Source organism: Phyllopteryx taeniolatus, chromosome 3 (assembly GCF_024500385.1).
Source record: "Phyllopteryx taeniolatus isolate TA_2022b chromosome 3, UOR_Ptae_1.2, whole genome shotgun sequence".
In the NCBI taxonomy this organism is placed as follows: Eukaryota; Metazoa; Chordata; class Actinopteri; order Syngnathiformes; family Syngnathidae; genus Phyllopteryx; species Phyllopteryx taeniolatus.
In genome coordinates this window covers 3,339,713-3,364,925 of record NC_084504.1, presented here as the reverse complement: position 1 = coordinate 3,364,925, position 25,213 = coordinate 3,339,713, and the positions used below count along the sequence as shown (strand labels likewise).

At 42.7% G+C, this 25,213-nt stretch overlaps 1 protein-coding gene across 6 annotated transcripts in view; it reads left to right on the top strand.

The window, feature by feature from the left end:
- piwil2 (piwi-like RNA-mediated gene silencing 2) overlaps positions 1-25,213 on the top strand; it is a 101,701-nt gene that overhangs the window by 7,378 nt on the left and 69,110 nt on the right. For 5 of the 6 annotated variants that reach the window (XM_061766506.1, XM_061766505.1, XM_061766504.1 and 2 more), the window contains exons 2-5: positions 157-502; positions 569-674; positions 14,701-14,818; positions 18,422-18,597. In XM_061766506.1, coding sequence (XP_061622490.1) covers positions 185-502; positions 569-674; positions 14,701-14,818; positions 18,422-18,597 — 718 coding nt within the window. In that variant the 5' untranslated portion in view covers positions 157-184. The remainder of the gene's footprint in view (positions 1-156; positions 503-568; positions 675-14,700; positions 14,819-18,421; positions 18,598-25,213) is intronic. The other variant, XM_061766507.1, reaches the window with a different exon arrangement.

Genomic DNA, 25,213 nt, shown 5'->3' with positions numbered 1-25,213 from the left:
ATAGTCAAGGGATAATGAACCAAACTGAAAACCGTCACCACAAAACCGAGATACGAACCGAACCGTGGATTTTGTGAACCGTTCCACCCCTATCTAAAACAGTGTACAAATCCTGTAAAACATTGATTTCTTAATAGGAATTTCTCCCCTTTGCAGTTGACTCATAATATTTCGAGTGGAAAAAATGGATCCAAACAGGCCACTTGACTTCAGTAATATGGCTGGCATTCCCTGGCGGGGACGCAGTCGAGGACGTGATATAGGACGAGCCAGAGGTTTTTTCACTCCTGATAATATACTACAAGGACAAGCACCCGGGGTACCCACTTGTGAGCCTTTAGCTGGACAAGGTAGAGGGCTTCATTCTGATGATGGAGGACTTGGTCGAGCAAGAGTGGGGCTCTTTTCTGCAACAGGATCCAAGATGGGCATGTCAAGAGGCACAATCCTGGCTAGCACGGAGATTCGTAAAGACCTTACAGAAGTCCTGACAACGAAAGAGGTAATTGGAGGCAAAAATGTTTTGTCTTTATCGTTTTTGAAAATTACTTTTTTACTTTGTTTACAGGTTGATTCCCCTTCAAATGGTCAAGGTTCTACGCTGGTCTCAATGTTCAGAGGAATGGGGTTTGAACCCTCAGTGGCCTCATGGGGAAGAGGAACATTACCAGTCGGTGTGTATATAACTGCATAGATCATTTTACACTTGAAACTATGTGATTCACAGGATGCACGTATCAAGAAACAATGAGTCCCAGCCCTGGAACACTAAGTCCCCGCAACTTATCATTCAGTACAGTCGTCCTATGCTATATCACGGTTGTTTTTTCACTGTCCCACTATATTGCAGATTTATATTACAGTTGTTACTCTTATTTTTTATACTGTTTGTACAATATTTGTATCCATTGCTCTCGTAATATATTGTTTAGTTTTTAATTTAATTTTTTTAGGGCAATATTTTCCCAAAAATGTAGTGATATTAGATCATTAAAAATGCAAGTACATCCTTTTTCAGAACAATTAACTCAGACTATATTGATCATTGGCATTGTAATGTAGAACAATGAATCAAATATCAGATGAAAAAAAAAGAAAACACTATGGCTCTCTTCACAAAAATTGCATTTGGAAAAAAAAAATTGGCACAGATTACACACTTTTATGCCTTAACAGGCAATATGTTGGTGTGATGGTTGTGTTTAAAATGGATTTTGTCACACTGAGGTTTTAACTTGTGTGGTCTTCCGATTTAATACAAATTCGACATATCAGCTTGTTGGTGTTAGCGGGATGGCAGCATTCATCTGGCTTGAATTAAAAATGTTCCCAAATCGTCGCGGTGGCGTTAGGCTTTGCAACTAATTCTGTTCATGCTGCTCAACTTTCTGTAACTGTGGAGCTACCAATTCGACATCAGAAAACTTAGCTTTGAGTACGCTATTGCTCGCTTTTGAAAAGCATGTGCATGCACAAACGCTTTTTGGCACGCATTTTGGCACGCACACGGCTGATCAGAGTGTGGGTGGGCTCCCTCTGAGGGTCCTGCACCGCCCTTCACTATCTCTTGTTTTTTTTTTTTTTACAGGTGGACCCTCTCTCTTACTTTTTTAGCAGCACCATTCAGAAATTAGGGCACACGTGACTAAATTAGTCACACTCTAGAGCCCTGTCTTGTCAAAAACATTCAAACGCCGGATTTCTAGCACCCCGCCCGAATACTAATCCATAGCATTGCGTCTTTGGATGCAGATTGATCTTCATTTATGCATACCTACTCATTTTTGTGCGTCTCAGACGCGGGATGCACCCTTGTGATTGTCCATCCAGGATTTTGTGGTTTATTTTTGTGATTGTTGTAGTAGTGGAAGAAAAAAAGTTGGATATTTTTGAAAAAGTTGCAGTTTGCGCAAAATGCATTTTTGCAATAAAATTGGCATTATAGAAAATTTTAAAACTGATTGCAATATTTTTACAAGTGGTATTTAAATAAGAAGCACTATATTTCTCATCTTTAAATGCACTGAGTAAAAAACAGAGCGATCATATTTGTTGTTGCTGCCATTTAAACTAGTGCTTCAGCGAACTGAAAATTCTTGACCGAAACTGAGGAAGGCTGAAAGCCGAAAAGTAAAGAAAATACTATTAGTAAAATTGCATTCATGGCTGCAGAGCTGCCAACCTATATCGGACCCTCCACATCCCGGTCACCAGCTCTTCCAGCTCCTTCTCTCAGGTAGGCGCTACCGATCAATGCAAACAAGAAGTAGCAGACATTCCAACAGCTTCTTCCCTCTTGCAATCAACTTCTTAAACACCTAACCTACAATTCCATTGCAACATGCTGGCAATTTTTTGTCTTTTTGTCTTGTTTGTTGTCACATTTCTGTCAGGCCAAGTATATATTACTCGTGCACTCACTGTAGTAGTCTCACCAAGCTGCACTATTTGCATATCTGTTGTTGACCAATACTGCCCACTCATGCCAGAGTAACATCTGCTCCATTTGCACACTGACTGAGGACTATCTGAAACAGTTGCACAATCAACATTGTCCCAGATTATCGTACTACTCGCTTGAAGTCTCGCCGCCCTTTGCACAATGGTCATTGTACCGGAATATTGCAATATTAGTCATTCGAACTGCTCTAAGTGCTAGAGGACTCTCCATCTTTTTGCACAATTGTCAAAAAAAAAAAATGTACCAGAATTACCAGATAACTAGCAACCCTTTATTGCTCAGTGACTGTTTTTCTGTGTCTTTATGTCTCAAAAGTGTCTGTTGTCGTACTAGAGTGGCTCCAATTACCGGAGACAAATTCCTTGTGTTTTTTGGACATACTTGGCAAATAAAGATGATTCGGATTCTATGGAAATTCACTTCCAGAACAATTTAATTGAATTTCCATATTTTAAAAATTGTCACTAGCCCTTTTTTAATGGCTTTGAAATCATGAAAAATAAGGCCCGTCCTAATTATTTTTTTCCATCCATCCACCCATTTTCCATATTGCTTATCCTCACTAGGTTGTGCTGGAGCCTATCCCAGCTGAACCTTTGCAAGAGGCGGGGTACACCCACCCACGTCCCCCGCCTCCCCGGAACGTGGGCGAAGTTCTGCTGGAGGTGGGAGTTGAAACTCCTTCTGGCAGGAGATTCTGCCAGATGTTCCGGGCAGACCCTCACAATACGTTTAGGCCTGCCAGGTCTGACCGGTATCTTCCCCCACCATCGGTGCCAGCACATCACCAGGTGGTGATCAGTTGACAGCGCCGCCCTTCTCTTTACCCGAGTGTCCAAGACATGCGGCCACAAGTCCGATGACACGACCACAAACTGCGGCCTAGGATGTCCTGGTGCCAATTGCACGAAGGGACACCCTTACGCTTGAACATGAGCCATTCCTCCCACTCATGCCTTTCCAGGTCTCACTGTCATTGCCCACGTGGGCATTGAAGTACCCCAGCAGAACGATGGAGTCCCCAGCAGGAGTGCTCTCCAGCACCCTTTCCAAGGACTCCCAAAAGGGTGAGTACCCTGAACTGGTGTTTGGTGGATGGGCACAAACAATAGTCAGGACTCGTCCCCTCAACCGAAGGCGGAATGGAGGTTACCCTCTCGTCCACCAGGGTGAACCCCAATACAGGCGCCTAGCTGGGGGGAAATAAGTATACCCACACCTGCTCGGCGCCTCTCACCTTGGGCAACTCCAGAGTGGAAGAGAGTCCAACCCGTCTTGAGAGGACTAGTACCAGAGCCCAAGCTATGTGTGTAGGCGAACCCGACTATATCTAGTCAGAACTTCTCTGGCAGAGAGGTGACGTTCTGTGTACCTAAAGCCAGCTTCTGTAGCCGGGGATCGCATCGCTAAGGTCCCCGCCTTCGGCCACCGCCCAGCTCACACTGCACCTGACCCTTATGGCCCCCCCCACAGGTGGTGAGCCCATGGGAAGGGGGACCCACGTTACCCTTTCAAACTGTGCCTGGCTGGGCCCCATGGATGCAGGCCTGGCCACCTTCGAGCCCTACCTGCAGGCCTGACTCCAGAGGGAGGTCCCTGTGACCCACGTCTGGGCAAGGAAAACTGTATTCCAATATTTGTATACATCATCGGGGTCTTTTGAGTCATGCTTTGTCTGGTCCCTCACCTAGGACCTGATTGCCATGGAGGACCCTGCCAGGGGCATAAATCCCCAGACAATTTAGCTCCTAGGATCACTAGGACACACAAACCCCTCTACCACGAAAAGGTGACTGCTCAAGAAGGGATTAAGACATTTTGGCTTCAGCATTTATTGAAATACATTTATTGCATCAACCTTGTAATAGCGGTTGAGATGCTGCCAAATGTCTTCTCTTGCATACTATTTTTTTTCCTGTATCCTGCTGAAGCGATGCCAATTTCCCCATTGTGAGATTAATAACGGGTATCATAGGTGTCAAACTCAAGGCCCGGGGGGCAGATCTGGCCCACATCGTTTTTGTGGCTTTTTTTTTTTGCTAAAATACAAAATTGCCAATTGTCTCCACCTTTAATAACATTGAGATAGTGTAAGATTTTTTTGTCACCAATAAACCTTTTAAAAATTTTTTTTATCATTGAACCAACTTTTTTACTGGCTTCTGATTTCAAAATATGTTATCCATCAATTTGTTGCGTATATGTAATATTAGATGAGCATACATTTGTATGAGTTAACAGTGAAAGCGGCCCTTGGAGGGGAACCATAACTACAATGTGGCCTATGGCAAAAATGAGTTTGACACAGTCTTATAAACTGGGTTCCTATGAAAGTATGGAATTTTATTTTTATATAAATGTGGAAACTATTGTATGGAAAAAATATTCATGTTCCCAAGATTGTTAAAACAAAAACTGTATATATAAAAAAAAAAAATCGTTTTTTTTTTTTTTTTTTAATAAATAAAGGCACATGAAAGCGAACCTACGTTTGTGAGAGCGCACGCAGTGTTTTACCATGGTCTTTGTGAATACTCTTTTGATTGGAATTTTTTTTTTAAACCATCGTGTACATCAGCCCAAAGTCCGGATTTGGCCCGCGGGCCAAATTTCCTCCGGCCCGAAGCATCATGTCATAAAATCAATAATATGATGTCCCGCCGGCACAGTTTACCACAGTAAACAATACACACATACAAAAAAAAGCCATTTTATATTTCACCAGAGGGTGGCAGTAGACCTGTGGCCGCACTCTCGTCGCGTGACCCCTGTGTGAACTTTTACCCCTGTGGTATGTTTTTAGCCCATTTCTAAAATGGGAACTGAAACTAAAAAGAGGAAAATTGCCAACGAGGGCCGCCGTGTCCAGGACAAGTGGATTTTTTCACTGACATACGAAACAACTGTCTGCCTAATTTGCGAAGAGACTGTGGCTGTTTTCAAAGAATTTAATATTAAGAGGCACTACCAGACAAAACATGCTAACTACGACAAGCTAACGGAGAACAAACGCGCCGAAAAACTGAAGCCACTGGAAGCTGTTTTGATAGCATAGCAGCGCTTTTTCACAAGAGCCCGTGACTCAAATGAAAATTCTACAAAGGCGAGCTACGAGTCAAAATGCACTGGGATGTGATTTGTTAAAACAAAATCAATAAATACATGTTTCTAAAAAATTTCAGTCAACTGTCAGGCCGAATGGTCGGCCCCCATACGTTTTCATCTGACCAAATCTGGCCCTCTTTGCAAAAAGTTTGGACACCCCAAAAAAAAATCCTTGTTCCAAATTAATGCGCCACACCCTTAGCAGTTAGATTATACAAGCAAACATAGCAACTTCACACAAATTTTCTGATAAGTAAACATGAAGTGTGCTGAGGACAGAAATTGGCACATTTCAAACAATGAGTGATTTTAATCATTTTCTTTATTTGGTGATTACAACCACTTTGATGACTTGGGATGCTGTTGAGGAATTGAGAGAAAAATGAGAAGACAGAAGATGCACAAAGAGAACTCCGTAAGATTGAAATCAACTCTCAGACGAGGAGGAGGAAATCAACCCAAAGAAAGAAGAAAATAGGCAATTAAAGCACCAAGACAGTTCTTGGCATAAAAACTGAAAAATACGAACTGAACACTGTTTTCAATATCATGTGACAATTTTATGATGCTGTCCTTTCAAATGAAGAGTGACAGAAAGTACAGCGTTGCCAGCCTGAGCGCCTCCATCAACCGTCACACACAAATATACTGAATTTATGTTTACAATGGTGTTTACATTCTCTTAGAAGGTTATGGGATTGGAATGACTCTTCATAGTCAAGCCCTCAGGCGTTGCAAGGGGGAAAATAATTGTTTTAGTTGAACTTTCTATTTTGACTACAAAATGGAGGAAATTATGGATTGGTAGTTTAATTAATTCTTTTCATTGGCCAGTGACCATGGTATACGCGGGTTAATGCCCTTCAACGTATACAATTATCAGGGATTAATGGACTTTGAGGAGGCAACCGTTCTCCGCTGCACCTTGATTATTTGGCAACATAATGGCATATAAAGATTCCAAATGATGCGCATCTATTTACTCAAATGTCACAAATTATTAGAATTTCTTACAGAGAAGTCTGAAAATTAGGATCTGAAAAATGTATGACATTTTGAAATCTCAAATGTGTGTGAACCCTATATAAATATGTATTAATGTGCTTTTAGCCTTGTCGGCCCATTTTCTTAAGTGACGTAGTAGACTAGTGGTCACATACTAATTCATTTCCAGTTACTGTTTCCGGTCCCTCTGTGTGGCTGTCTAGCGTTATCGTGTATTACTGTATTTTCTCTCCAGACACTTATTTGCCTGTTAGTTTGTGCTTCAAAGTTGGATACTCTATAACGCTGGTTAGAAAGCCCATATTGTTTACATATTTGTAGCTATTTAGCTCATTGTTTTTCTGTGCAAGTTTGTTCTGTCCAATTCCATGAGCGGTCTGAATGCACCTCTTGTTTCTCACTTTGCTTCTCCTGACGCAGCCGTTAACTGTTCGTGCATCAAACTCTACAGCTAAGGATTACCTGTACTCCCTCACGCTTTTTGATATGTAGATTGTTACCAAAGGCATCATATGGAATTTCCTGTTCTGTGAGCGGTATTTGAATGCATCTCGTGTTTCTCCCTTTGCTTCTCCTGACGCAGCCATTAACTGTTCGCGCAGCGAACTCTACAATTAAAGATTACCTGTACTCCCTCACGCTTGTTGTTGTGTAGATGGATTCCGAAGGCCCACAATAAACAAACCAATAAATCGGAATATGAGTATGTGTTCTCTCACAGAAACACAACCGTCTGTACCTTGCCACTAGGGCTGCAACGATACACCAAGTTCATGAGTCGATATAATTTCTGACCCACTGTTCGCTACACAATTCTATATTTTTTGCGGAGTGTAATAAAAGGAGATTACGTTCACACTGCAGGTCAATTCAGATTTTTGCCCCATGTGATGGGGCAAAAATCTGCCCATATCAGACATGGGCCTTTTTCATATGTGGATATAAATTGGTTATGTATATGAAAAAGGCAGTATTGGTGGTCATGGGGCGTGCAACCCCACTTATGTCATCAAAACGCAGCAAACAACAAACATCACAAAACGGAAAAGGCGGACAAAGCACCAGACAACAGTCAGTGCCAAAAAGATGCTTTAGAACTGATAAAGAGAAAATATTTGCTCCTGTTGCACAAAATCCTAGAAATTGCCGCAAATGCGTCATGACGAGAGCTCCTTTCGTAAACACGGCACCTCGCAGTTGTACACATGCATGTTGACGTGACGACGAGCGGCGGGGTACACCCTGAACTGGTCGCCAGCCAATCGCAGGCACATATAAACAAACAGCCATTCGCACTCACATTCACACCTACGGGCAATTTAAAGTGTTCAACCTACCACGCATCTTTTTGGAATGTGGGAGGAAACCGGAGAAAACCCACGCAGGCACGGGGAGAACATGCCAACTCCACACAGGTGGGGCCGGGATTTGAAACCCAGTCCTCAGAACTGTGAGGCAGATGTGCTAACAAGTTTTCCACCGTGCCAACATTTGGAAAAAAAAAAAAAACACAAGTACATAAATGAATAAGAAAAAATAAAGAGAATGACAAATAGAATAATAATAAAACAACAACCTTGACAACAAAGAATACGAAAGTCAAACGTTTATTTTTACACTTACAAAATATTCTTGTTATTGTCAGATGGCACACTACCCAGGCAAAGGAATCAAGAGTAGATTCAGCATGTTGAGGAAGGGTGACCAGCTATCTACGTATATACAGTGGGTACGGAAAGTATTCAGACCCCCTTAAATTTTTCACTTTGTTATATTGCGGCCATTTGCTGAAATCATTTATTTTTTTCCCTCATTAGTGTACACACAGCACCCAATATTGACAGGAAAAAACTGAATTGTTGAAATGTTTGCAGATTTATTAAAAAAGAAATACTGAAATATCACAGCCGTAAGTATTCAGACCCTTTGCTGTGACACTCATATTTAACTTTGGTGCTGTCCATTTCTTCTGATCATCCTTGAGATGGTTCTACACCTTCATTGGAGTCCAGCTGTGTTTGATTATACTGATTGGACTTGATTAGGAAAGTCACTCACCTGTCTATATAAGAGCTTACAGTGCATGTCATAGCAAATGAGAATCATAAGGACAAATGAACTGCCTGAAGAGCTCAGAGACAGAATTGTGGCAAGGCACAGATCTGAATCCTTAAATGGAAGACGTTTGGGATGACCAGAACCCTTCCTAGCGCAATCGGGTGAGAAGAGCCTTGGCGAGAGAGGTAAAGAAGAACCAAAAGATCACTGTGGCTGAGCTCCAGAGATGAGATGCAGTCGGGAGATGGGAGAAAGTTCTAGAAAGTCAACCATCACTGCAGAAAAACTTTGTGACTCTACTTGAATACCCCAGCCAGAGCCCTGAATTAAACCTAATTGAGCATCTCTGGAGAGACCTGAAAATAGCTATCCACCAACGTTCACCATCCAACCTGACGGAACTGGAGAGGATCTGCAAGGAGGAATGGCAGAGGATCCCCAAATCCAGGTGTGGAAAGACTTGTTGCATCATTCCCCAAAAGACTAATGGCTGTATTCGCTCAAAAGGGTGCTTCTAATAAATACTGAGCAAAGGGTCTGAATACTTATGACTGTGTGATATTTTCGTTTTTCTTTATTAATAAATCTGCAAAAATTTCAACAATTGTTTTTTTCCCCTGTCAATATGGGGTGCTATGTGTACATTGTGGAAACAAAATGAACTTAAATGATTTTAGCAAATGGCTGCAATATAACAAAGACTGAAAAATTTAAGGGGGTCTGAATACTTTCCGTACTCACTGTATGTAATTGATTTTTTTCGTTCTGATATTTTTTTTAACTCAATATATTCTATGATGAGATTTAGCCAGTCTTCTTCTTTTCCTTTCGGCTTGTCCCGTTAGGGGTCGCCACAGCGCGTCATCCTTTTCCATGAGAGCCTATCTCTTGCATCCTCCTCTCGAACACCAACTGCCATCATGTCTTCCCTCACGACATCCATCAACCTTCTCTTTGGTCTTCCTCTAGCTCTCTTGCCTGGCAGCTCCATCCTCATCATCCTTCTACCAATATACTCACTCTCTCTCCTCTGGACGTGTCCAAACCATTGAAGTCTGCTCTCTCTAACTTTGTCTCCAAAACATCGAACCTTGGCTGTCCCTCTGATGAGCTCATTTCTAATTTTATCCAACCTGGTCACTCCGACAGCGAACCTCAACATCTTCATTTCCGCCACCTCCAGCTCTGCTTCCTGTTTTCTCTTCAGTGCCACTGTCTCTAATCCATACATCATGGCTGGCCTCACCACTGTTTTATAAACTTTGCCCTTCATCCTAGCAGAGACTCTTCTGTTACATAACACACCTGACACCTTCCTCCACCCGTTCCAACCTGCTTGGACCCGTTTCTTCACTTCCTGACCACACTCACCATTGCTCTGGACGGTTGACCCCAAGTATTTAAAGTCCTCTACCCTTGCCATCTCTTCTCCCTGTAGCCTCATTCTTCCCCCACCACCCCTCTCATTCATGCACATATATTCTGTTTTACTTCGGCTAATCTTCATTCCTCTTCTTTCCAGTGCATGCCTCCATCTTTCTAACTGTTCCTCCAGCTGCTCCCTGCTTTCACTGCAGATCACAATGTCATCTGCAAACATCATGGTCCACGGGGATTCCAGTCTAACCTCATCTGTCAGCCTATCCATCACCACTGCAAAAAGGAAGGGGCTCAGGGCTGATCCCTGATGCAGTCCCACGTCCACCTTAAATTCTTCTGTCACACCGACAGCACACCTCACCGCTGTTCTGCTGCCCTCGTACATGTCCTGTATTATTCTAACATACTTCTCTGCCACTCCAGACTTCCGCATGCAGTACCACAGTTCCTCTCTGGGTACTCTGTCATAGGCTTTCTCTAGATCTACAAAGACACAATGTAGCTCCTTCTGACCTTCTCTGTACTTTTCCTTCAACATCCTCAAGGCAAATAATGCATCTGTGGTACTCTTTCTAGGCATGAAACCATACTGTTGCTCGCAAATACTCACTTCTGTCCTGAGTCTAGCCTCCACTACTCTTTCCCATAACTTCATTGTGTGGCTCATCAACTTTATTCCTCTATAGTTGCCACAGCTCTGCACATCACCTTTGTTCTTAAAAATGGGCACCAGCACACTTTTCCTCCATTCCTCAGGCATCTTCTCACGTGCTAGAATTCTATTGAACAAGCTGGTCAAAAACTCCACAGCCACCTCTCCTAGATGCTTCCATACCTCCACAGGAATGTCATCAGGACCAACTGCCTTTCAATTTTGCATTCGCTTTAATGCCTTTCTAACGTCCCCCTTGCTAATCATTGCCACTTCCTGGTCCACCACACTTGCCTCTTCTACTCTCCCTTCTCCCTCATTTTTCTCATTCATCAACTCCTCGAAGTATTCTTTCCATCTGTCTAGCACACTGCTGGCACCAGTCAACATATTTCCATCTCTATCCTTAATCACCCAAACCTGCTGCACATCCTTCCCATCTCTATCCCTCTGTCTGGCCAGCCTGTATAGATCCTTTTCTCCTTCTTTAGTGTCCAACCTGCCATACATGTCATCATATGCCTCTTGTTTTGCCTTTGCCACCTCTACCTTTGCCCTGTGTCGCATCTCAATGTATTCCTTTCGCCTCTCCTCGGTCCTCTCAGTGTCCCACTTCTTCTTAGCTAACCGTTTTCCTTGTATGATTTCCTGTACTGTGAGGTTCCACCACCAAGTCTCCTTCTCTCCTTTCCTGCCAGAAGATACACCAAGTACTCTCCTGCCTGCTTCTCTGATCACCTTGGCTGCAGTGGTCCAGTCTTCTGGAAGCTCTTCCCGTCCACCGAGAGCCTGTATCACCTCTTCCCGAAAAGCTGCACAACACTCGTCCTGTCTCAGCTTCCACCACATGGTTCTCTTCTCTGCCTTTGTCTTCCTAATTTTCCTCCCCACCACCAGAGTCATCTTACACACCACCATCCTATGCTGTCTAGCCACACTCTCCCCTACCACTACCTTACAGTTGGTAACCTCCTTCAGATTACATCGTCTGCACAAGATGTAATCCACCTGCGTGCTTCTACCTCCGCTCTTGTAGGTCACCCTATGTTCGTGCCTCTTCTGGAAAAAAGTGTTCACTACAGCCATTTGCATCCTTGTTGCAAAGTCTACCACCATCTGTCCCTCCAAGTTCCTTTCCTGGATACCGTACTTACCCATCACTTCTTTATCACCCTTATTACCTTCACCAACATGTCCATTACAATCTGCACCAATTACGACTCTCTCTCTGTCTGGGATGCTCAGAACTACATCATCTAGCTCCTTCCAGAATTTCTCTTTCACCTCTAGGTCACATCCTACCTGTGGGGCATAGCCACTAATCACATTACACATAACACCCTCAATTTCAAATTTCAGCCTCATCACTCGATCTGATACTCTTTTCACCTCCAAGACATTCTTAGCCAACTCTTCTTTTAAAATAACCCCGACTCCATTTCTCTTCCCATCTACACCATGGTAAAATAATTTAAACCCTGCCCCTAAACTTCTAGCCTTACTGCCTTTCCACCTGGTCTCCTGGACACACAATATATCAACCTTTCTCCTAATCATCATGTCAACCAACTCCCGAGATTTTCCTGTCATAGTCCCAACATTCAAAGTCCCCACATTCAGTTCTAGGCTCTGTGTTTTCCTCTTCTCTTTCTGCCGAAGAACCCGCTTTCCACCTCTTCTTCTTCTTTGACTTCGACCCACAGTAGCTGAATTTCCAACAGCGCCCTGCAGGTTGACGGCGCCGGAGATTTAGCCAGTGATTGATGTTAATACGTTTTGTTTTTCCATATTATGAGAATTGTTTTCTTATCGGTAGCTAACGTGACAAGTAATGATTGTGAATATTTATTAGTGAGGTCGATTATGCTTAAGTCGCCAATTATGCACAATCTTGGGGAAAGTGGAATCCTGAAAATCAAAATATGAGAGTTTCTTTGTAACCGAAGTCCAAAAGCATTGAATTGGTGTGCATTCCCGTATTGCATGAAAATAGGTGCCTGGGGTATTTTTGGTGCATTGTGCACATATATTAGATGGAGAGAAGTCCATGTTATGCATATTGTACTCAGTAAAGTGTGTTCTATGGAGCACTTTATATTGTATAAGATGTAAATTTGTGTTTTTTTTTTTGTCATTCTAAACGTATTGTTACATATCTGTATCCAGTATTTACGGTCAGCGGACATGGAAAGGTCTTCTTCCCATTTAGTGATTGGTAAGTGCATTGATTTAGTGCATGAAATTAATTTATAGGCGGCACGGTGGAGACTGGTTAGAGCATCTGCCTCACAGTTCTGAGGACCGGGGTTCAATCCCCGGCCCCGCCTGTGTGGAGTTTGCATGTTCTCCCCGTGCCTGCGTGGGTTTTCTCCGGGCACTCCGATTTCCTCCCACATCCCAAAAACATGCATGGTAGGTTGATTGAAGACTCTAAATTGCCCGTAGGTGTGAATGTGAGTGCGAATGGTTGTTTGTTTGTATGTGCCCTGCAATTGGCTGGCAACAAGTTCAGGGTGTACCCCGCCTCCTGCCCGATGATAGCTGGGATAGGCTCCCGCAACCCTTGTGAGGAGAAGCGGCTCAGAAAATGGATGGATGGAAATTAATTTATAAACTTTTGATAGATTACTTGGCGGAAGAAGCTTCACTATTTTCTTGACAAACTCCAGCAGTTCAAGGGTGCTCTGGAGTGTTGGTATTCTTTTTATAATTGCTGCTTTTAATTTATTGTATTGAAGAAAGTTTCCACCTGTTATTTGGAATTCTTGGAAAAGTTCATCACGTGTAAAACATTAACGTTCAATAGTTGTTGTAGGTGGTCAATTCCATGTTGTTCCCATGTGCTAAAATAAAGGGGTATATTATTAATTTTGAAATCTGGATTACGCCAGATTGGGGAGAGCATACTAATTGAGATCCTGTAGATTCTAAACTTTTCCACCGAGCCGTTAAGTTGGATGCAATTATTAGGTTCTTGAAGCATTTATGGCGTTTAAGACTATAATAAATAAATGGGAGTTTTGGGAGTTTGATGTTGTTTCAGTCTATTTGTTCCAATTCTAGCCAAGAATGATACTCCTCATTGTGGTGCAACCATTTGATGAGGTATTGTAATTGGTTAGCTAAATAATAGTGTTTAAAGTTGGGAGCATTTAGGCCTCCCTCCTGTTTACTTTTCTGAAGAGTGGATAGACTAATTCTATTTTTCTTATTTTTTGAATAAACATTTATGACAGCAGAATCTAACGTTTGAAACCATTTAAATGTGGGCTTAAATTGAATAATTGAGAATAAATAATTTATTAGAGGTAGTTTTCATTTTTATTGTGTGATATAGGCAAGTTATTCCAGCGTCTTAAATCAGAGGAGATTTTTTTTTCCCAGAAGTTGTGTGTAACTTAGATCGGTTAGCTCTGTGAGTTTTGGCCAAATATTGGCCAAATATTAATACCTAAATACTTAATGTTTCTGATGGAATGGGGTAATCTGGGATTTGATCTGCAGGAGTCCATGAGTTTGGAGTTATTGGGAGTATTGTTGATTTTGTCCAGTTGATGAAGTAATGTGATATTTGTGAATGTTTTGAGTTTGAAGACTGCCTGAAGAGAATACTTGAGTTCCCGTAAATAAAGAAGAATATCATCAGCATACAGATTGATTTCGTGTTCTGTCACTAGCACGCAGATACCTTTTTAATATTAGCATTTATTTTTTTTTTAACAAAGTTAAGACACACTTTTGTTTGCCACCACCGTTGGGAACAAGCACGTCTTCGTGGGCGTTCTTCCTTGTTGGTTTTCGCCACTTCCTTCTTTGGGGTCGGCGGACTCTAGGCATCGAAACATGGAACCGAAATTTTAAAATTTGAACAATTCCAATGTGTGTGTGTGTGTAGACAAACCAAATGCCATAGACGTACAGCCTACTTCACAAAGGATAAGAATGGTGGAAAATGCATTGCACATTTCTTTGGAATTTTCTTGTTTACCCCTATCTCTGTTCCAATTTGAACTGTGATTGATTTCAATATTTTTTGCAGGAAGAGAAGTAGTTGGGGAGATGAAAGAGTTAGAGCAGCCAAGTACGGCTGTAGGAGTGGTAGCCAGTAGCCCACAGACAAGTGGGCTCCCACCAAAAGTGATTGGCAGAGGGCGCAGGTAGGAATGAGAAAATGACGTACTCCAGCACCTACATGCAATGGATTAATAATCTACAGTGTATTCCCCTTCACATTTTTCACTTTTATTTGGGTGCAGCCTTATCCCCAAATTATTTTTAAACCATCTTTTTGTCATGACTTGTCAAAGACATTTAGAAACCTGGGAACCTTTTTACATTGTCGGAAGAAAAATTGTCTCCTTTTAATGTATTGAAAATTATCTCTGACTCTAGAGACCCAATCGTGAGTATTAGGTCACCAGCCTTCTGATAAAACGTAAATTGCTATGCTGCCAGACACGTGGCTTAACCTGTTAACTGTGCACCCCCGATAAAAGTTCTTATTTACTTTTACACGTTAGTCATTAAAATGTTGTATCATGTAAAGAAACTACCTGTATTATTATGGACGGTATGATATGGCACAACCTTATCACTTAATTACAGTACTCTTTGTGTGACACATTGTTAGGTGACCGCTGCACTCACATTTACGTTTTTTGTTCTTTCAGCATTACTTTACATTATTTGATAATTGTCAGAATATTTATATTTTATCAACTAGAAATTTTAAAATCTGCACCGCAGTGTATCTATGGCTGGATATACAGTGGCTGAAATAAGTATTTAACTCGTCACCATTTTCTCATTAATTATTAGACTTTACACCGATTTGATCGGCTCTGCAAAAGACATTAACTCCTCGTCGCCGCCTGCACAGTATATTTGAATCCAAAAGCTAGTTTATTTTTAGCCTTGTCGCGTGTCTTGACGTAGTACTGTAAATATCTGACGGCCAAAGAAGTTATTTAAAATTAAAAAAAAAAAAAACGTCGGCAGTGTGACAGACAACACGCACGGTTCAGACTACAAGAAAAATTTGCTCTTTCACTATTGCACTGTCCGACTACTGCCATAAAATCTTGTGTTCTGATACCACCGCATCCCGTTTTTTACGATCATTGGGCTTTATCTTGTCAACTCAAATGCGACTGGATACACTCGTTACTGTGGCAACGACGAGTGGATCGCGCCGACTATATTATAAGGACAAAATGGGGGAAAACGTGTGTTGTCACTGGTGCTCAGTACAGGAAAGGACGTTCGTTTAAGGCTTGCTTGAGGTATGTTCACGTACTTTTAATACGATACGGCTCACAAGCAGGCAATAATATGTTATGTAGCCTAGCAACCTAGCGGTAGCACGAACAGTTGGACGTAAACATGCTGCCGTTCTGTCGAATCATGCTCTAAAGTTTCGGTGCAAATAAAGCAATTTAATTACAGTAAGTTAGCACCCATTATTTCCGTCATGTAATGTTGGTTTGACCTGACTGATTAGAATACACCATCTGACTAGAGCAATGATTTCCAACCTTTATGGAGCCGAGGAACATATTTTACAATTGAAAAATCTCACGGCACACCAACAAACAAAAATGTCACAAAAAGTGGATACATTAATTACTGTATGTACTCCCTGCCATCTAATAGAAGACCATTCATTTGTTCTGTCTGTCACTATGCCTCACTGGCATAAATAGAGGAACAAAGATGCATTATTTATAGACTTCACACCGATTTTCTCTGCCTTATCGGTATCGGCCGATAATTAGCATTTTATGCTGATCAGCTTTGTCATAATTCGCCGATCCGGTCAATGATGTCATTGATCAGTTCCTCAAAAGACATTTACTCCGCGTCGCGATCGTGCACAGTATATTTTAATCCAAAAGCTAGTTTATTTTTAGCCTTGTCACGTGTCTTTTGGCGTAGTCCTGTAAATATCTGACGGCCAATAAAGTTATTTAAAAAGAAAACGTCAGCGGTTTGGAGCAGACAACACGTCTGAGACAGACAACACGTAATGTCTGCTGCCGCTGAATTCGTCTTTGCCAATTAATGTGACCTAATATGTCAATATTCAGCTGTCGATCGGCGTAATGTTATAGGGACACCTTACGGCCGTTGGGCAGTCGGTGAGCGTACAGTATATGGGCCCAAGTCAGCCGCCACCCTATCACCAGTCATCAGAGGCTCGGTGCATGGGACCTACTAAAAACATGCAATATGATGATGTTTCAACTTCCCGTGGTGCTAGACTTATTACAGCTTCAGGAGTGCGGATGAGGAAACGCGCTTAAGTGTTTGGGAGAATAGGCCTCACATGCCCAGACTTCAGGGTTACTCCACCCAGAGTGCGCAAATGGCCCGAAGGTGCGCAAATTATAGAATTAAGTGGATGGCAGAATGGGTGCAGTCAGAAAAGCACATTTTCTGACTTAAGCATATGGGAAAATATGGCCCAAATTGGTGAACCTCGCCCCATCCTTACTTGTGAACAACTGAGCCTTTCGGGGAAGCTCCTTTTATACCCGATCATGACACTCACCTGTTTCCAATTAACCTGTTCACCTGTGGAATGTTACAAACTTTATTTATTTATTTTATTTTTTAAGTAGCATTCCTTAACTTTCCCAGTTTTTTGTTCCCCCTCTCTTTTTGGGAATGTGTTGTAGGCATCAAATTCAAAACGAGAGAACTTTTGCAGAAAAGTGGCATTCATCGGAATATACGTTAAATAATAATTTGCAAATCATTGACTTCTGTTTCTATTTACGTAATACACATCCCAACTTAATTGTAAATGGTGTTTGTAAATGACAAAAATCAAAAAAATTAAATGACAGATTCCACTTCGTGCAGTTAAAAAAATATATATAATAATAATAATTCTCGTACATAATCTTGAATGGGCAGTTAAGTCCGTTTCACAAAGCGCAACCCTGTAGAAGTAAAACTAGAGTGCTTAACTCCACTTCTAAAAAGTCACTTCACATTTAGTCACAAATCAAATTTCATTTCAGGGTAGGTCGGAATATAGACCAACTTGTCCAGTTTGAAATGAACAACAGAAATCTCAGTTTGACGCAAAACGCTCAATTTACAGACATTAGAAGTTGCTGTTGCACTGTCGCTTTACAAATTACTTACTACCTGCAGACATCATCCCTAACCCGAGACGCCAGCTTCAAGTTTACGCTGTCAACGAGTTACAGCAGGCCCACTAATAATGTTACCTGAATATCCATCCAGCCATCCATTCTCTGAGCCGATGTGGATTTAAAAAAAAAAAAATATTATTATTATTTTTTATTTTTTTTAATTCATTTATTTTTTTTCTTTCTACTTCATCTTTTTAAGTCTACCACAAGAACTAAAAACATTATACACGGTTTGTACGGTCATGGAAAACCTGGAAAAGTAATGGAAATTGAAAATTCCTTAAAAAAAAACATTTCTATAAAGTTTTAGAAAATTTTTAATATTGCGTGTGTTATGTTGAGGATGCTTAACAAAATGGTGTAACGTGCAATTACAATTTAAATTAACACGGAAGTGCAGCGTCACACTATCGGTAGTGCGACAGTTCATGATGTTACCATAAAGTTTTGAAGTACACTTGGTGTGCAATTGAAGGATTTTAGGCTACCAGTTTCCTAGTCACCAATTATTTTCCCCATTACTTACAAAATGTAATTTTTGCTCTGTTATCACTATAAATTGTACTAATGGCTGGCATGGCCTGTGACCTGTTACAGCTTTCTTGGCCAAGAAATTTCGACTAGCGTGATGGTGGGAGTTGGAAGAGCACCTGCGCTTGGAATGGGACGAGGAAGCCCTTTATTTCTTTCCAATTTTCCTCTTGAAAGTGTTCAGACTGGTTCTCTTACCTCTGAGCCGACAGCATACGATCACTCTAACATCTCGGACACAGGTAATAAGCCTAAAATTTTGTTTGGTCTTAATTGCCTGTAGGAGAAGGACAACATCCAACGCATTAAACGCATTCTATCTTAGATTGGACAACAGAAATGTCTCCTTCAATTCATCAGTAATAAGGCGTCACTCCATTCTTTTTCTATACTGATTATCCACACTAGGGCTGGATGAGGTGTAGCCTGTATGATCTGATTTTGGGTGAGAGGTGTAAAGCAAGAATGTGGGCTGTGTGATATGGCCTAAAATTCATATAACGGTATAAATGGAATCATGTCACGGTAACCGTATATATTGTAAAATAAACTTTGTAAAAAAATTGTATGGTCCTTTAGCAAAGGTTAAATTGATTTAAAAAAAAAAATAAATTACTGCGCCGATCTCAGTCAAAATAAAAACTCAGCACTCTAATTGTGCAAATAAACAAATATAATTGCTGATATTATAAATATTTAATATACTATTTGTGACCCTACAGCACGAAACCAAACAGTGGTCGCATGGCTGTGTTTTTGCGCTATATACATTTTTTGAATAGGGATTAAAACAGTGGACGACTGGATAGCATATCTGCCTCACAGTTCTGAGGACTGGGGTTCAAATCCCGGCCCCCTGTGTGGAGTTTGCATGTTCTCCCCGTGCCTGCGTGGGTTTTCTCTGGGTACTCCGGATTCCTCCCACATCCCAAAAACATGCATGGTAGGTTAATTGAAGACTCTAAATTGTCCTTAGGTGTGAATGTGAGTGCACGTGGTTGTTTGTTTGTATGTGCCCTGCGATTGGCTGGTGACCAGTTCAGGGTGTACCTTGCCTCTTGCCCGAAGATAGCTAGGATAGGTTCCAGCACGCCGGCGACCTTAGTGAGGATAAGCGGTACAGAGAATGGATAGATGGATTAAAAATACTTTCCAATGATGTATAGATTGTGGTAATCGGGTAACAGCATTTTCTCAAAGGCATTAAGATAAGAAAGCAGTGTGCGAGCTGTTAAGTAGGCTTTACACAATCAGGATTTTTGTGTCACGATACAATGGTATCAATTTAAACTGGACCCAGAAGCAGGTGGATCAATGATTTATTGAGAAGGAATTTGGACTTGGACCTTTGCGGCAAAACAGCTGGTCGTCAAGACAGGATATGTGCAGATGGCGTGAGCAGGTAGATGGGCTTGGCGGTGTGGTTGAAGAGGTCAGCAAGGCGGGGAAAACGGAAGGAGCACTGAGGAAGAGGAAGAACATAGAGGTCAGAAAAATTGCGAACAAGGCGTAGCTTATGTGCGAGTACAGAGCCGGGTGTACCACGGGTGAATGTTAATACTCTGGCAGAGGAGTCCTGGATCTGGCAGGCTTAAATGCAGGTGATGGTGAAGGCTGATTGACAACAGGTGCGTGCCCAAGGTGGTGCTGATTACTGGGAAGGGAGAGGGTGAGAGGGGCACAAAGCGCCACCTAAGCTCCAACAAAGGATCTACAGGGCATAGCTCCTGACACTACCCCTATCTCAACGGAAGCCTCCTTGCGTCCTGCCCGGCTTCCCAGGGGAGCCGCGTAAAAGTCCCTAATCAGGTAGTCATTAAGGATAATCTTGCAGGAGATCCAGGAGCGTTCCTCCGGGCCCCCCCCCCCATGTGACACATGGAACAAAGGATGAATATTGAGAGATTGTGGAAGTTTTAGTTGAACTGATGTGGGATTGATGATTTTGGTGATTGGGAAGGGACCAATAAAGTGCGGAGTGAGTTTACGGGATTCGGTCTGGAGTGGGAGGTCATTGGAGGAAAGCCCAACCGTCTGACCCACCTTGTACGAAGGCGTAGGGGAGCGACGAAGGTCCGCGAGCCTTTTATTCCTCTCGGCGGACCGAGTTAAAGCTGGATCTTGGGTTCCGGTTGGGTTTCTTGAGCATCTTTAACGTTCTGTTTGATCTCCCAGGTGGCTGCCCCAACGAAGCAGGAGGAAGGGAGGATGGTTTCATGTTCTGGAGGGGGGTGATCATATGTGGGAAAGTGCATCAGGCTTGCTGTTGCGGGAACCAGGGCGTAAGGAGAGGCTGAAGTTGAATTGACTCAGGAAGAGGGCCCAGCGAGCTTGTCGGGGGTTTAGACTTTTGGTGCAACGGAGGTATGCAAGGTTTTTGTGTTCGGGCCAAATGACAAACTGAGAATCACACCCCTCCAGCCAATGCCTCCACTCCTCCAATGCCGACATTATAGCCAGCAGCTTTCGGTTGCCAACATCATAATTCCGTTTGGCAGGGGACAGACGACGGGAGAAAAAAGGCACAGGGAGGAAGTTTCTGGGAAGTGGGGTCCCGCTGCGAGAGAATGGCCACTGCCCCAGTGTCCGAGGCATCAACCTCCACCATGAACTGGAGGGGATGGGTCAGGGTGTCATAGGATGGGAGCACTGGTGAACAGGGTCTTTAGCGAGTCGAAGGCTTGTGATGCGGCCTGGGTCCACTAGAAAGGGGAGCTGCTGGAGGAGAGGCTGGTGAGAGGAATTGCCACTTGTCTGTAATTACGGATGAAGCGGTGATAGAAATTGGCAAATCCCAGGAAACGTTGTAGTACTTTGCAGGTGGTGGGAGTGGGCCAGTTGACGACAGCTTGGATCTTGGCTGGGTCTGGTTGTAATTTGGCAATGATATAGCCCAGGAAGTGTACGGAGGAGAGGTGGAATTAATACTTTTCAGGTTTGACATCAAGGCGGTTCTCAAGGAGATGCAGGAAAACTTGGCGGACATGACTGTGATGTTCTTCGGGGGAGCGGGAGAAAATGAGAATGTCGTCGACGTAGACGAAAACAAACCGGTTCAACATGTCGCGGAGGGCGTCATAAACAAAAGTTTGGAAAACGGCAGGGGCGTTGGTCAATACAAACGGCATGACCAGGTATTCGAAGTGTCCGAAGGGGGTATTGAAAGCAGTTTTCCATTCATCCCCTTCTCTGATACGGATGACATGGTAGGCATTGCATAGGTCCAATTTGGTAAATATCTGGGTGTCACAGAGGGGTTCAAATGAGGAGTAGTGATTTGTTTTTTACGGAGATGTCATTGAGTCCGCGGAGAGTGGTGTCTTTTTTCTCAACGAAGAAGGAGTCCCCCACGGGAGAAGAAGGCCGAATGAGTCCAGAAGCCATGGAGTCACGGATATAGTCTTCCATCGCCTTTTTCTCAGGGCGGGAAAGGTTGAAGAGACTGCTGGAGGGGAGAGGGGCTCCTGGCAGAAGATCGATCGCACAGTCATAAGTGTGATGAGGGGGTAAAGAAATGTCAAGATCCTTACTGAAAACTGGGGAAAGTTCATGATCGTCTTCTGGCACCTGGGAGAGGTTGACCGGTGTGACAGGTGGTTGAGGTTTACTGGTGGGTGGCATGGAAGAAAGCAGAGGACAGGCAGTGAGGACTCCACCCGGTAACAGGTAGGTGGGTCCAGTCTGTGGCGGGGTTGTGCTTTCTGAGCCAGGGAATTCCGAGTACTAACGGTGTCTCAGGGGAAGGGATAACGAATAATGGAATGTCCTCACGGTGATTTCCTGAGATAAGGTAAACGGAACTGTTTGGTGGGTGACGGGAGATGAGTCGCCCATCCAGGGCAGTGACTTTTTTCCGTGACTGGAGTGGTTCGAGAGGGAGTTGGAGCTGCGGTGAAAGTCCCTCATGAATGAAATTATAATCTGCGCCAGAGTCAGTGAGGGCAGTTACAGGTGTGTTGTGAACGGGACACAGAATACATACGGGAACGGTCATACGGGAGGGAGCGCTTTGGGGAGGTGGTGGTTTGGCTCACCACGGCACTCTCGAGTCTTGGTGAGCCTGGTCTTTTGGTCTCAAAGGGCACATGGAGATGAAATGGCCTGATTTACCGCAATAAATACACAGTCGCTGGGTAATGCAGCCCTATGGGGGGCATAAGTCAGTGCAAACTGTAGGCCGGTCCCAAGCCCGGATACATGCAGAGGGTTGCGTCAGGAAGGGCATCCAGCGTAAAACTTTGCCAAACAAATATGAGCGTTCATCCAAAGATTTCCATACCGTATCGGTCGTGGCCCGGGTAAACAACGTCCGCCACCGGCGCCGTCAACCTGCAGGCCGTCGTTGGAAATTCAGCTACTGTGGGTCGAAGTCAATGAAGAAGTGGAAAGCGGGTTCTTCGGCAGAAATAGAAGAGGAAAGCACAGAGCCTTGAACTGAATGTGGGGACTTTGAATGTTGGGACTATGACAGGAAAATCTCGGGAGTTGGTTGACATGATGATTAGGAGAAAGGTTGATATATTGTGTGTCCAGGAGACCAGGTGGAAAGGCAGTAAGGCTAGAAGTTTAGGGGCAGGGTTTAAATTATTTTACCATGGTGTAGATGGGAAGAGAAATGGACTCGGGGTTATTTTACAAGAAGAGTTGGCTAAGAATGTCTTGGAGGTGAAAAGAGTATCAGATCGAGTGATGAGGCTGAAACTCTAAATTGAGGGTGTTATGTATAATGTGATTAGTGGCTATGCCCCACAGGTAGGATGTGACCTAGCGGTGAAAGAGAAATTTTGGAAGGAGCTAGACGAAGTAGGTCTGAGCATCCCAGACAGAGAGAGAGTCGTGGTTGGTGCAGATTGTAATGGACATGTTGGTGAAGGAAGTAGAGGTGATGAAGAAGTGATGGGTAAGTACGGCATCCAGGAAAGGAACTTGGAGCGACAGATGGTGGTAGACTTTGCAAAAAGGATGGCAATGGCTGTAGTGAACACCTTTTTCCAGAAGAGACAGGAACATAGGGTGACCTACAAGAGCAGAGGTGGAAGCACCCAGGTCATCTTGTGTAGACAATGTAATCTGAAGGAGGTTACAGACTGTAAGGTAGTGGTAGGGGAGATTGTGGCGAGACAGCATAGGATGGTGGTGTGTAAGATGACTGGTGGTGGGGAGGAAGATTAGGAAGACAAAGGCAGAGCAGAGAACCATGTGATGGAAGCTGAGACAGGACGAGTGTTGTGCAGATTTTCGGGAAGATGTGAGACAGGCTCTCGGTGGACAGGAGGAGAGGAAGGCAGGAGAGTACTTGGTGTATCTTCTGGCAGGAAAGGAGAGAAGGAGACTTGGTGGTGGAACCTCACAGTACAGGAAATCATACAAGGAAAAAGGTTAGCTAAGAAGAAGTGGGACACTGAGAGGACCGAGGAGAGGCGAAAGGAATACATTGAGATGCGACACAGGGCAAAGGTAGAGGTGGCAAAGGCCAAACAAGAGGCATATGATGACATATATGGCAGGTTGGACACTAAAGAAGGAGAAAAGGATCTATACAGGCTGGGCAGACAGAGGGATAGAGATGGGAAGGATGTGTAGCAGGTTAGGGTGATTAAGGATAGAGATGGAAATATGTTGACTGGTGCCAGCAGTGTGCTAGCTAGATGGAAAGAATACTTCGAGGAGTTGATGAATGAGGAAAATGAGAGAGAAGGGAGAGTAGAAGAGGCAAGTGTGGTGGACCAGGAAGTGGCAATGATTAGTAAGGGGGAAGTTAGGAAGGCATTAAAGAGGATGAAAAATGGAAAGGCAGTTGGCCATTTGACAGAAAATACCTTTTGAGACATAAAAACACAGTTCGGAGAGTCAATGACCAATGAAATGTTTCCAGTAATGTGGTAACGCCGATACAATTTTCCCCCCCCTAGCAATTTAGAGCAGTTTGAAATGACGAAGAGACAGTTTTAAGTTCACTGTAAAACTTAACTCTCATAACAAAAATAATTACACCTATTACACCTATGTTCAAATACATCACAGCCTTCATTTCTACGTTTTTGTTTACAAAAATCGCTGGTTCAAATCTAGCACACAATGAATGTAAAACACCATTGACAAGCTAACGAAAATTAGCATTGAACTTGTGGCACTTATCTATTAAAATAATGAAACTGTGTTTAACCACATTCAAACGGGCAACACTCTGGCATATATTCTTGAAAGGCTGTGAAAAATGAGTTATTTATTTTTTGTTACTGCAAGTCTCATTGCGTGTATCACACTACCCCTCAGAGGTGTGCACAGATGGAAGAGCGATGGTCAATAAAACGGACATTTGAAGAAAGCAATTGATGTTCCCACCATACAATGACAGTATATAAAATAAACTGAAATTAACTTTATTTTACACTTTAAAAGTATAATTTGTAGTTTAGATATTTTTTAATGGTTTTAATTTTTTTTATTTAATCTATTCAAATGTAGAATATGCTTGTTTAAGTGAAGCAGTGGTTATGTTGCAATTTAAATATATATTTTTATTTGTTTTATTCAAATTATTGAGAATTTGCCATTTTTTTTATTTTTCTTTTCAATTGTAGTACATTATATTTAGTTACTTTATGTAACGCAATGGTTTATAATAAATGTGTTACTTTGTCTCATACCTACTGTTGCTGATTATTGTTCTCTGACTAATATAACTTCATCAAGCTTTTTCTAACATTCCATACTATAAAATATGTGTGATTATTGTTGATATCGGATCAATATTGGTATCAGCCAAAATTCAAGGCTGCAATATCAGTACTTTCAACCTCTCAAATGTTCAGCAGCTTCTGATCTATCAATAAATAGGTGTATGTGTGTGTGTGT